Source organism: Rhinatrema bivittatum, chromosome 4, assembly GCF_901001135.1.
Source record: "Rhinatrema bivittatum chromosome 4, aRhiBiv1.1, whole genome shotgun sequence".
NCBI classification, from domain to species: Eukaryota; Metazoa; Chordata; class Amphibia; order Gymnophiona; family Rhinatrematidae; genus Rhinatrema; species Rhinatrema bivittatum.
In genome coordinates this window covers 163,785,078-163,798,817 of record NC_042618.1, presented here as the reverse complement: position 1 = coordinate 163,798,817, position 13,740 = coordinate 163,785,078, and the positions used below count along the sequence as shown (strand labels likewise).

The window sequence follows — 13,740 nt, the reverse complement described above, 5'->3', positions numbered from 1 at the left end:
GCACTAAACGTTGAGTGACAGAAGACTTTCTTCACCACAGGGGTCTCTGGACCCAACTGACGGGGGTGGGGGCTGGGAATTCAGTATTTTCCTTTACTACAGACGTGTCTAGCTTTGGCTGCCTTATCGGACCATTTGGTAAGATGTTCCCAGATATGTGAGCACTGCTTTCTTATCGGGAGACTGAATTGGAATGAACTGTCTTATGACCTTCCCTTAATCATTCAAAACTCCAGTTACAAACCTGCAATTATACATATTTCATACAAGTAAATCGGCACATGTATTTTGGTGCTGGAGAAATGGATAGCATGATTGGGTCACTCTGCCCCTATAGTTTGACAATAGAGGTGTGATCCACACAACTGCAGTGGGAGACAGTGAATTGAACAAGCAGCTCTGAGTTTGATTCAATCTCTGCCTCTTTTTTTTTTTTTTTTTCCCAGATGACATACTCCTTAACACGATTTGCAATCTACGAGACAGTAAGGGACAAGCTGGCAAGAGGCAGCGAAGGGCCCCTCCTATTCTACCAAAAGGTGTTACTGGCAGCCCTTGGAGGTGAGGAGCTTATGGTGGGGGGCGCAGGACCGGGTCACCTGTGCCTTGCCTTGTTCAAGGTAAATGAAGTCTGAAGTAGAAGTTGGGATGTCATAACGTCTAAATTTCACTAATCAGATTAGGTAAAGTGTTTAGATACTAAAATCCAGTTGGCTACTCATCATTTTGGTGAAATCATGTTTGCTTCTTAAAGGGAAAAGGTGTTGGGGGGGGGCAGAGTGTTTAGGGATGTAGTTACCTGAAGATGGTAGAAGGGAGGGAACATGAAGAGGAGACAGGCACAGAGGAAAAAGATCAAGTGCATTTCCTATGATTGTGGGGTATGGAAGGAATGTAATAAAGGAAAAAAGCAAAATCCAACCACTTCATAAGATTTAAAAAAAAAAAAAAAAAATTAGTTGAATATCTTACATGAATTTTTCAAGTAATCCCATGTTTTTAAGTTAAAAAAAAAAAATCATCAGACTTGAATATATTGGAATTTATTGGAGTACTTGGGCTCTTTTGTTTTACTGCTGCTGAGTGTTACTATAACTGTAAAAATTCAGGTGTATATATATTTTAAGTCTTTAGAATGTCCCATGCTCCTCCTTTTTTTTTTAAATTTATACTTCTATATACACACGCACGCACACCCCATCCCATATCCTTTTATGTGCGCACACACCCTGGTATCCTGATGTTGCTGTTAGACAGCCTAGCCCATGCCTCTCTTTTATATGTAAAAGAGAGAATGTTCTAGAACAGTATTAAACTCCAAGGAGATAAACTCAGGAGCAACATCAGAAAATATACATAGTAACATAACATAGTAATGACTGCAAATAAAGACCAAATAATCCATCCAGTCTGCCCAGCAAGTTGCTCATGGTAGTAACTGCCGTTCTGTGCAGGATACACCCATGCCTTGTATTAAGGCTATAGCTGCTGTTCCAGGCCGGTTACCCCGGTGCATCCCTTTCTTCGTTTCCAATCTCTAGCCTGTAGGGATCTGCAGTGTTTATCACATGCCCTTTTGAATTCATTTACTGTTTTTATCCTCATCACCTCTTCCAAGAGGGCATTCCAGGCATCCACCACCCTCTCCCTCTGTGCAGAAATATTTCCTGATGTTGGTTCTGAGGAGTCCTCCCTAGAGTTTCATTTTTTGACCCCTAGTTCTACAGTTTTCTTTCAACGGGAAATGTTTGAAGTTTGTGCATCATTAATCCTATCAATTATCTGATGGTCTATATCGCATCTCCCTCCTCTCCAGGATATACATATTTATATCCTTCAGCCGCTCCTCATAGATCTTCCAATACAGACCCTACACCATTTTGGTCACCTTTGTGGACCACTTCCATCCTGTCTTTATTATTTTGAACACAGTATTCTGGTTGAGGCCTCACCAAGGGCATTGTCACCTCCCCTCTTTATTTTTTTAACTGCTTATTCTTAGCCTATTACACACACTCACTCTTAATCTCTCTCTCATTCACACTCTGTCTCTCACACTCTCTACTACACTTATTGGCATTGAATCCCACTGCCAAATCTTTGACAACTCTTCAAGCTTTCTTAAATCACTCTTCATTTTCTCTACTCCTTCAGGTGTATCCACTCTGTTGCAAATCTTAGTATTCTGTGCAAATGGACAAACTTTACCTTCTATCCTTTCCGCAATGTTGCACACAAAGATATTGAACAGAACCAGTCCCAAAACCGATCCTTGAGACACTCCACTGTTCCTGAACATACTCAGATCAGTCCAGACAAATGGGTTTTGCCTCCCTACCAGCAGATGGAAGCAGAGAACACAAAACCTTGAGGCACTGCTACATAACAGAGAGTGCCACCTTCAGTCCCCTCGGTATTTCTCTGACGCCAGCAGATGGTAGAAGTGCAAGAAAGAGAGAGAGAAATTGAAGTAGGAGAATTTCAGAGGAAGTAGGAGAATTTCAGAGGTTGAGCCGGGCATCCGGGGGGGGTTGGGAACCCCCCTGCCTTGTGTTTGCCCGCATCGTGCTGGGGGTCCTGAAAGCCAGGGGATTGGTTCCCTCAGGGCCTCTGAGGCCTCTATCTGCAAGGCCCCGGAATCGGGGAAGTACCCCTGTGTGTATTTTTTGCTGTTGTAACTGTGATTTTAAAATTAAAAGAAAGAAAGGAGCAGAAAGGCAAACAGCTGGTTGCTGGTGGGTGGAAGGTACGGCCATGAGGCAGTGAGGGCTGCAGACCTCAGCAGATAGAAGGTAACTACTGCGCCAGTCTGTTTGTGTCCCTGCGGAGCAGCATTAGTGGCCAGGCCTGTAGCGGAGGAGACGCAGCAACGGTTAGTACGGCCGTGATTGTTTTCCCGCCCGCTTCTGGGGACTGTGCTGAGGCCGGAGAGCAGCAGTCTTTTCCATGGCGGTGCGTGGCTGATTTTTCCTTGCTGTGGGAAATGGCGCAGCATGGTTAAGAAAAAAAAAGGTGCTTTCCAGAGCAGCAGTTAAGGTCGTGCAGAGAAGTGTGCCGCATATGTGGGCTGGAGTCTACACGCTTTAATTCTCACTCCCTCTGTCCTGGTTGTGCTTTGGTTTCCTCAGTGGGGACGCACTGGGGGAAGGGGGGAAATGGATTTCCCGCCCTTCGGTGAGGACATCTGTGTCAGTGGCCGAGGGTCCGGTGGGCCCCCGAGAGGTGACTGGATCCACGGAGGGCCACGGGCAGGAGTCCTTTTTAACTAGGGAACCCAGAGATTCCCCTCCCCCGTTTTTCTCCTGTGGTTCAGGGGGACTCTGAGGTGGGGGGGAGGGGGGTGACTCAGATGATAGCCTGGAGCAGGGGATGGATGGCCCTTAGGAATTTTCACCAAAACTTATCCTCTTGATGCGTAAAGCCTTCCTGGTGAGGAAGGGGAGTGAAGGGGAAGTGGGCAAGAGTTGGGCTTCCCCTGTCTGTGCGGAAGAAGCCTAAGTGGGCCGCAGGTGGGTCCAGGGACCTACAGCATCATCTGGGACTGCATCGGGTGGAGTTGGAGGAGGACCCCAGGGATGGGGGGAACCTCCATGGATGATCCGCAGGATGTCCCTTTGGACCAGCAGGGGGTGGTTCCAGATGCTGACGTGACTGTGGCACCGGGTGTGGACCCTGATGTAGCTAAGGACGACCCGTATCCGGATGAAATATCGGAGGGGCGATGATCCTCGAGTTGTCTATTTTATTTAAGAAGGTGGAACTATGCCCTCTTATTCCCCAAGTCTTGGAGGAATTGGGGGTTAAAGTGACTCAGGAGGAGTCGGATAGCGAGGGGGGTGAGTCCGTTCCTGGTTGGCAATATCATCTGCCGTTGCCCTGCTGCGAGAATCCAGGTCTAATCTCTATTGGTGGTTGTCTCAGCACAATCTGATGAAGGGAATGGACCTGAAACCCCCAGCCTGGGTGGTGGTCATCACGGATGCAGGTTCGCATGTTTTCGGACAATGCAGCAACGGTGGCGTACATCAAATGTCAAGGCGGGACGAATAGTCAGGTGGTAGCTCTGGAGGCCAGCGTTTGTTCGTGTGGGTAGAGTGCCATCTTGAGGGCATAGTGGCCTCGCATGTCGCAGGGGTGGAAAACGTACAGGCAGACTTCCTCAGCAAGCAGCAACTGAACTCGGGAGAATGGGAGTTGTTCCACGAGGCTTACAACTGCTTTTGTGCCTCATGGCGACACGGTTCAGCACAAAGACAGAGAGGTTTCTCAGTTGCAGAAGAGAGGTTGGTTTGGTGGGCCTGAATGCTCTAGTGTGCCCTTGGACGTTGGGGATCCTACTATATGTGTTTCCTCCTTGGCCTTTGGTCAGTCGAATTCTGAGGCGAAAAGAGGTGCGTTCCGTTCCATAGTGATGGCAGTGCCTGAGTAGCCACTGTGTCCGTGGTTTGCAGATCTGGTGCATTTGGCGGTGGTTGGATCCCTTCAGCTGGCTCATCTACCAAAGTTGCTGTGTCGGGGGCCCATATTTTCAAATCGAGAAGATCACTTTTGTCTCGCGGCTTGGCTTTTGAGAGGTGGCGGCTACACCTGGAAGGTTATTCAGAGCAGGTTAGCTCCATGTTTCTCAAAGCTCATCGACCTGCCACTTTGGTGTATATTCAGGCCTGGAGGACATTTGAGTCTTGGTGACTTCAGAGACAGGTGCATCCCCTGTTAGTGGAGGTTCCTCTCATCTTAGAATTTGTGCAGCAGAGCTTGTCTTATGGTCTCGCCTATAGTTCCATTCGTGTTCAGGTGTCAGCTTTGCACTCTCTTAGGGGCAAATGGTGAGGGAGGTTCTTGGCCTCTCATCCAGGCATGATTCATTTCTTAAGAGGTCAAGCATTTGTGACTTACAGTCCAGAAGTTATGCCTAGTTTGGAGCTTTAATTTGGTCTTGTGAGTTTTGTGTGGGGCTAAGTTTGAGCCTTTGAGGAGAGTGACGCTGAAGGTTTTGTCTCTGAAGGCAGTGATCCTGGTGGCCTTCTGTTTGGCCAGACAGGTTTCAGAGTTACAGGCTGCGTCTTGCAAGAATCCTTTTCTGCAGATTTCCCATGATGGGGTTTCCTTGCAGACGGTCCCCTCTTTTTGATCTAAGATGGTGTCTTCCTTTCATCTTAATCGGTAGACCTTCCAGCTTTTCCGGAGTGGTCTAAGGATTCCCCTAGGGGCAGGGAGCTGCATCTTTTGAATGTGAGGAGAACTCTGTGGCATTATCTGGAGCTGTCGAATAGTTCCGGGGCTTTGATCACCTTTTTATCCTGTATTGGGGGGGGGGGGGGGCAGGAAGAAGGGAAAGAAGGCCTCTAAGGCTACCATTTCCCATTGGTGGAAAGTAGCTATTTGCACAGCCTATATTTGTAAGGGCTGTCAAGTTCTAGCGGGGCTGAAGGCGCACTCTACAAGATCGCTAGCCACTTCCTGGGAAGGATGTCAGTTGCTGTTGCCTCAGGAGGTTTGTAGGGCTGTGGTGTGGTCCTCGTTGTATACTTTCACCAGACATTACCACATGGACGTGAGGGAGCAGGAAGAAGCGTTCTTTGGTGAGAGTGTGGTGTGTGTGGGTCTTTGGATTCCTGCCCAGTCTAGGGGTGCTTGGGTACATCCCACTTGTCTGGACTGATCTGGGTATGTTCAGGAAAGGAAAATTGGTTCTTAAACCTGCTAATTTTCATTCCTGTAATTCCAGAGACCGATCCCGTCACTGTCGAAAGACTGTTTTTTGCCAACTGGTGGTTCAAGTTGGTTTGCTTTTTAGGGTATTTGGGCAGTTGTTGATCATGGTTTGGGTTTTTCAGATTTAGTTTTTGGAGTGTTTTGGGCTTCAGTTTTTGGGGTTCCCAACCCTATAACTTTCCCTGTTAGCCCAAGAAAGGGGTTTTGGGGTTACATCTTTGCTTGGGTACAGGACAATAGTGAGGGAATTGCAGGTGGCAATCTGTTATATAGCAGTGCCTCAAAGTTTTGTTTCTTTGACTCCATCTGCTGGTAGGGAGGCAAAACCCACTTGTCTGGACTGATTTGTGGTATTACAGGAATGAAAATTAGCAGGTAAGAACCAACTTTCCTTTCTCTTTGAAGTATGATTCAGTGTTAAGTGGAATGCCACAGGGAACAGTGTTGGGACTGGTTCTGTTCAATATCTTTGAGCGACATTGTGGAAGGGATAAAAGATAAAAAAATTTTATTTGCGGATGATATTAAGATTTGCAATAGAGTGGACACACTTCTGAAGGAGTAGAGAGAATGAAAAGGGATTTAAGAAAGCTGGAAGCCTGGTCAAAGATTTGGCAGCTGGGATTCAATGCTAAGAAGTTCAGAGTCATGCATTTGGGTTGCGTCAATCTAAAAGAGCTGTATGTGATGGGGTGTGAAAAACTGATGTGCACAGACCAAGAGAAGGATCTTGGGGTAATAGTGTCTGGAGATGTGAAGATGGCGAAGCAATGTGATAAGTCAATAGCTAAAGCCAGAAGAATGCTGGACTGCGTAGAGAAGGGAATAACCAGTAAGAAAAAGGAGGTGATAATGCTCTTGTATAGGTCCTTGGTGAGGCCTCACCTGGAGTAATGTGTTCAGTTCTGGTGCCAATATCTCAAAAGGAGAAATTGCCATGCTGGGTCAGACCAAGGGTCCATCAAGCCCAGCATTCTGTTTCCAACAGAGGCCAAAACCAGGCCACAAGAACCTGGCAATTACCCAAACACTAAGAAGATCAACAAATCTTTTCTGTTGGAAAGAAATCAGTAGAACTAGGGTCATGAAATGAAATGAAACTTCAGGGAGGACAACTCAGAACCAACTCAGAAATGAAACTTCAGGGAGGACAACTCAGAACCAACGTCAGGAAATATTTCTTCACGGGAGAGGGTGGTGGATGTCTAGAATGTCCTTCCAGAGGAGGTGGTGAAGATGAAAACCGTGAAAGAATTTTTAAAAGGCACGGGATAAACACAGAGGATCCTTAAAGGCTACGGGATGGAAATGAAGAAAAGAGTGCATGGGGTAATTTGCTGGTTCAGCAGTTACTATCCTTAACCAATGAGCCTTCATACTCTTGATGCAACTCCAACATTGTTCTCTGCTTCATCGGCAGGGGAAAAGGGGAATTGGATTCAAACAGCAACCAACGAGGGCTCTGACTTTTACGGTGTGGGAAACTGATAAGCATGGGGTAATCTGCCAGATGCAGCAGATGCTACCATAAGCTTGCTGGGCAGATTGGATGGACCATTTGGTCCTTTTCTGTGTTTCTGTAGGCAGCCAGATGTTCTTGCAACAGTCTCACTAATTTTGGTAGCTGTTTAGATTATTTCAGAGCCTGGTAGTAAGACACGGGGGAGGAGTGCTGGGCATTGGATTAAATATGGGATCTTGCACGCTCATCCATCCATGACGCTAGAGAGTCAGTGAGAGAAAACAAAAACAGACTTGGGAAAGGAGCGATATCCTTCAAGTGGCCCAGTAGGAAGAACTTGGCAGATTGGCTCAATTGATTTGTTTCTGCTGTCATCTACTATGCTACTCTGATGTGTGCACAGTCTGGTATCCTGATGTTAATATTATCTGGAGGCTGATTTTATTTTGCTGCCCTCTTTGTTTCAGGTTTCACTGGTGGGTTTGTGGGGACCCCAGCAGACGTGGTGAATGTTAGGTCAGTGAGAAATACTACTTCTACTCCTATTCTGTATGTTTCTCCTTCTGTGTCTCTTGCCATCATCACCGCAGGTGAAACGGCAGGTGGTAGTGTTGAGCTATGCAGTGTCAGGGAGTGGATGGGAACAGAAACCTTTTGATTTAAAGATTCCTGAATCCCATTCTATAGAAGACATCTTACCATCAACAGCCTAGGGATGTCCAGGGCTGCAGCCTTGAATAATGTGAGACTTTGATCCTTGCCTAATATTACTTTGTCCTTTCCCAAGGAGGGTGAAGGTAGAGCAGTGCAGTGAACGGCCCCTCTGACTTCTGTGCTCAGAATTAAAATAAATAAATAAATAAAAAATCGACCATTCACATCCTTTCAGGGAGCCTGAATGTACTGAAGTATCTTCCCTGTCTTTCACATTTGATTCTTCTTTCCCTCTTGTTCCCTGCCTTTTTTTCACAGTCGGTATATGTATGGAAGCATGCTAATAGTGTTTTCCTTTTAGGATGCAGAATGACATGAAACTTCCAGCACACCTAAGACGAAAGTAAGTTTTTTTTTGTTTTTTTTTATCTGAGAGGGGAGGTCCTGGCTGTGTGCCTTGTGGGATGGATGCAGGGTTGGGGCGGACAGAGTTGGAGGGAGGTTCTGGCCACACGCCATGGTGGAGAGGGAGGATCTGGCTATGTGCCATGTACATGGATGGAGGAGGAGGGGCAGGAGGAAGGTTCTGGCTGTACATTGTAAATAAATTCAAGCCTTGTGCCTTGGTGGAGAGGGAGGTTCTGACTCTGGTGCAGTGGAGGGAGGGGGAAAGATCCTACCTGTGATACCGTGGAGGGAAGTTGATCTTGGCTTTGAAGTGGCGTAAAGACCTTGTGCTTTGGCTAACGCCCTTACTGTACTTTTTTTTTTTTTGCTTCATTTATAAAAGTATTCATTTCTGTGCCTTAAAAAAAAAAAAATAAGGAAACTGTCTTTATTTCAGTGGGCTTATTTGTAGGTTCAAGAATGATTCTTGTTCCCTCTGCTCAGAGGAGAAAAAGCAGCTGAAATAGCTGTTGCCTTATTGCCCTAAGCAGTCATCATGCTCTTGTTTCCTCTTTTAACTAGCTGTTTCCAGAGCAATTCGGGGATGGGAGCATTTTAAGAGCCATCGAAGCTTCGAAAAAGATTTCAGAGAAACAAGATAATTGATAAATGAAGATAAATTCCATAATGAACATTGGGTTGCATTTGGCTCACGTGTCACTTTTACTCCCTGTTGAGAGGAGCCCAGCTTATGTAGCCTGGAGGGACTGGCTTCAGGTTTTGACTGTTAAAGTTATTTCTTATCGCTGAGGAGGGGAGGTCACCTGATGTGCAGACAAGGCACTGGCACAGAGACTTGGAATCCTTCAGCCCAAACATGTACATGATGTGACATGCATGTCATCACCATACATGTATACAGTTAATCTTAGGAAATATTTCTTTACAAAGAGGGTAGTGGATGCATGGAACAGCCTGCCAATGGAGGTGGTTAGTAAGAACAGTATCTGAATTCCAGAAAGCATGGGGTTAAACACAGCAGATCTCTTAAGGAGTGATGGGAATTTTAAAGCTAAATTAGTTGGATAGATGGGCAGACTAGATAGGCCATACAGTCTTTTTCTGCCATCATGTATATGTTTCTGTGTGTGTGTGTGTGCATGCAGTTGAATTATGTGATCCTCCATGCATACACAACACTTGTTGTGTATGCATGTATACATGTTGTGTATGCATGTATACATAGAAATATGATGGCAGAAAAAGACCACACAGTTTATCTAGTCAACTTATCCACACCATCTCTCCAGCTTTACAATCCCTACCATATGCAACACGATTGTATGTCATCTCTGCACATGCATTGAAACACATGCCATCCCCCTGGACACGCACAGAAATACTCATGTACACATCCAGTTCCCTCTCCTACACCTTCAATCCACAGATCCTCTCCCTTGGGGAATGGCCCTTCCCAGTCCATGGCAGTAACCCTGGCATGAGCCCCCCCCCCCTCCCCCAAGAAGACAGGAGTGGTAGTGCAAGTTAGCATTTCCAGATTTACTAATAGTGCTGGTTAAGGGGGAGAAGACATAGTTGAGTGAGCGGTAGGAGCTGTTCTTCCATTCTGTTTTTCTTCTTCTCTGCAGCTACGCCCACGCATTGGACGGATTGTACCGGGTTCTGCGAGAAGGTAAAGCCATCCTACGTGTGTGTGCATGCACGCATGATCCAGGGACTGGGCAGAACTAAAATCAATAGAGAAATAATTTGTATGACTAAAAATATAAGGAGAGGTAGCCCCAGCAGGAAAAAGGAGGTAATATTGCCCTATATAGGTCGCTAGTGAGATTCCCACCTTGAATTCTGTGCTCCGTTTTAGAAGCCCTGCCTTCAAGAGGATGTTGAGAGCATGGGCGCAGTTCAGGAAAAAAGTTACTTAAATGATACAGGGCTGCAATACAAACCTTACACGGAGAGGCTTAAGATACTGAAATTGTATTCCCTGAGAAAGAAAGGAAAGGGTAGATATGATAGTCAAATATTTATAAGCACTTGCTATCAAATGAGTTAGAATTTTGTCAGGCTTCAGTAAAATACAAAAAGGTAGTAGACTCCATAAAAAAACAAAACAAAACAACTTAAGAATAAGGGGGTCAGTGTGACATTTAAAAGGAGGGAGGCTGACAAGAAATGAGGGGGTAGTGGATGCCTGAGATGGACTAGTAATGGAGATGGTAGGGGCCAAAGCTGGGACAAACTTGAAATGCTGAGGAAACAGGTCAGAACCGGGGGAGTTATAGTGGGGTCTGCTGGATGTGGACTAGTTATGGAAACATATGCAAATGGAAACAGAGTAGACTGGATAGACCAATTGGTTCCTATCTGCAGTTATCTGCTATGTTTCATTTTTCTTCCCTCAGAGGGCCTGAAGAAGTTGTTTTCAGGAGCTACGATGGCTTCATCTCGAGGTGCACTGGTGACAGTGGGACAGGTGGGTGAGCTTGTCATCGGCACCACCTCCTCCTGTGGGACCACTAATTGTTGGCAAGGGAACCTATTGGGAGCATGGTAGATACCGTGTCATTTATGGAAGTGTTTGTATGGAGCTGGCAAAACTGAAAGTGGACAAAGCTATGGAGCTGGATGGGATACATCCTAGGATATTGAGGGAACTCCGAGAGGTTCTGGCTGGTTCTCAGATAAACTCCTCAATAACTCTTTGGGGGTGGAGTGGTCCCATGGGACTGGGAAAAAGCAAATTTTGTCCCTCTTCATTAGTGGTAATTGAGAGGAGGTTGGAAACTGTAGGCTAATTAGTCTAATTTCTGTCAAGGGTATCGCAAGGAGGGAGCAAGCATGGGGGCCAAGCCGGCAGGAGCCTCCTGTTGCCCTTTTGAATCTCTGTGAGTCTGTGAGCACATGGGCCTGAAAGGCAAGGAGTGTACTGAAAACAGCCCTTGCCTGGGGCACTGTTTTATCCAGTGACTTCCCTGATCTCACTGGTGAGGAGTCTGTATTGAAGACAAGAATAGTAAAGTATTTACAATCCAGCAGGTTTTACCAAAGGGAGATCGTGTCAAACAAATCTGATCAAAAAAAAATTTTTTTTTTAATTCAAACTTTATTGTTCTGTTAGCAATAAAACATCATTACATAAAACAAAGATATATCCACAATACAGTAAAAGAAAACCTCATAGTTGACTTTTTTTTCCAAAAAGATATAGAAACATCCTCTGAGACTTGCTCCTCCTTTCCCCTTACTCGCACATCTGGAAGGAAATAAGTGATTCAACTCAGATATATAAACCATCTCACTTGAGAGACCACGTGAGCCAGTGGGGAGGGCGGATGTGGGAGCCTTAGCTCCGGGCCTCGCTCCTCTATCTTGCCCCATCTCCAGCACAATAGCACCTTGTGCGAGTTAACTCCTCTCTTTTTAATCTCACTTTTGTGTGAGGATCCAAATCTTATTGCATTATGGCGACTCGGGTGGTCCGGAAAGAGAAGGACCGCGATAAACTTCGGGGCTCCGAGCCGCCATCTTCCCCGGCGCGGCTGCTCGCGGACCAACAATCAATGGGACCCGATATTGAACAAATTAAAACAGCGGTGACCGCAGCGATCGGGCCGGAATTAAAAGCAATAGCCGAGCAGCTAGCGGAGTTGAAGCAAACTCTCAGCAGCTATGAACCCAGGTTTGTGGAACTAGAAACCAGAGTATCGGAGGTGCATGACGACCTCGTGGTAGCTAAGCGGGACATAGAAGCGTTACAGGCCTCAATGGCGCAGCAAGTCAGGCGGGTAGAAGACCTGGAGAATAGGTCTCGTCGCTCCAATATTCGCTTGATCGGCCTGTCAGAATCTGTTAGAGAACCAGAATTACCTGCGATGTTAGAAAAATGGCTGACGGAGCAGCTAAACCTCCCGACAAGTAATGGCCCTCTGAGGGTAGAGCGCGCTCACAGGCTCGGGCAGAGGCAATCCGATAACATGCGCCCAAGGCCGGTCATTGCCAAGTTGTTGAACTATGCCCATAAAATAGATATTCTGCATGCTCTCTGGGGGGGGGGGGGGGGGGGTGTCACAATTTAAACTATGACGGACAGAAAGTTTTACTATTTCAAGATTTTTCAGCGGGGGTATCTACCCAGCGCCGGACCATGGCTCCTCACTGCTCCCAACTGATTAACCTGGGTCTTAGAGCCCGGCCCACTTACGAGTGGTGACCAACGAGGGGGTAAAATGGTTTGAAACCCCGGAGGCAGCGCAGGCCTTTGTGGCGGATCATAAGGCACGGAGACTTAATGCTACTTAAGAGTTTTGCGTTCTGCCAGAAGATTTGGATTACAATTGACTCAGTGTTCCACCTGTATTATAGCTTGTGCATAAATTGCTGATGCCAGCAGCCATCGTTTCGGATCTAGCGGGATTCTTACTGGCACCAGTCCGTGGTAGACCTTGGATGGCCCTTACACCGGGGGTGGTCATGAGGCTACGTTTTGTTTGTGCCGTCCCGCCTGGGATTTTTACTATAGTTTGCCGAATCTGGCAGTTTGGATTCCTACAGCACCACTGCCGTGGAGTATTGGGCCCCGTGGGGGTCACAGCCGCCCTTAAAGCTTGGAGCGAATATGGTGGCTTCCGGAAGGGCCGGGGGGGTCTATCATTGTGGACATGACTTCTACATGGTGAAGACGCGGGCGAGGATGGCGGCATTCGAGGACTAGGACATGAACTGGAATCCTATATTGTCTCCGTCTGGTTTCATTCCGGGCCTAGAGAACTCGACTCTTGTATGAGAACTGACCTTCGAGAAGTATCGATGGAGCACTTAGTGGTATTTTTACGTAGCACTATGCGGGGACTAACTGACACCGTTAACACTCTTTACTTTTGCATCGCATGGTTGCTATTTTTTACTTTTTTACCTGCATCTGATCAATCTGAACATATTCTGTACATTACATGGTCCGGGTCTGTTTATTTTTAGCAGATTGCTTAATTTTTTTTTTTCTCCTTCCATCTAAATAGCTGGAGGAGAGGCGGAGACTGGCACTCATTGCATAATTTGCATGAGACCCGTGAATAGTATTGTTATTGGGTTCACCACCTTTCGAGATTATAAGCAATATGATGATGTTTATTGTTTTTACCAAAGTGTTAATCTGAGATTTAGCCCTTATTTTGTAGAGGAGAGAGGATTTTTCTTGCATGGTTAAATGTTGAAAATGTGTTTATGCTGTTGTTGTCTGGGGAGTGGGGTGGGATGGGGGAGCTGGAGGGTGGGGAGGGTAAGCCCACTAACTGCGGAGGGGGGCTACGTGATCTCTCTTAAGTTTGTCCTGGACGGGCATAGGGGACATAATGGGACATCCTACAGTTGGGGATGGAAGGACTAGTGGGTGGGGGGGGGGGGGGGAAGAGGGGGGAAGTCAAGGGGTAGGGGGGTCGGGGTACTTAGATTGTGGTTTAAGTTGTGGTCCTTAACCTCCATGAAGGTTCTCAATCAATTTCATA

At 46.5% G+C, this 13,740-nt stretch overlaps 1 protein-coding gene across 2 annotated transcripts in view; it reads left to right on the top strand.

Moving 5' to 3' along the window:
- The window catches only part of SLC25A10 (solute carrier family 25 member 10), a 45,464-nt gene that overhangs the window by 20,252 nt on the left and 11,472 nt on the right, over positions 1 to 13,740 (top strand). For both annotated transcript variants that reach the window (XM_029599092.1, XM_029599093.1), the window contains exons 3-7: positions 447 to 561; positions 7,645 to 7,693; positions 8,193 to 8,234; positions 9,868 to 9,911; positions 10,642 to 10,712. In XM_029599092.1, the coding sequence (XP_029454952.1) occupies positions 447 to 561; positions 7,645 to 7,693; positions 8,193 to 8,234; positions 9,868 to 9,911; positions 10,642 to 10,712 (321 nt within the window). The remainder of the gene's footprint in view (positions 1 to 446; positions 562 to 7,644; positions 7,694 to 8,192; positions 8,235 to 9,867; positions 9,912 to 10,641; positions 10,713 to 13,740) is intronic.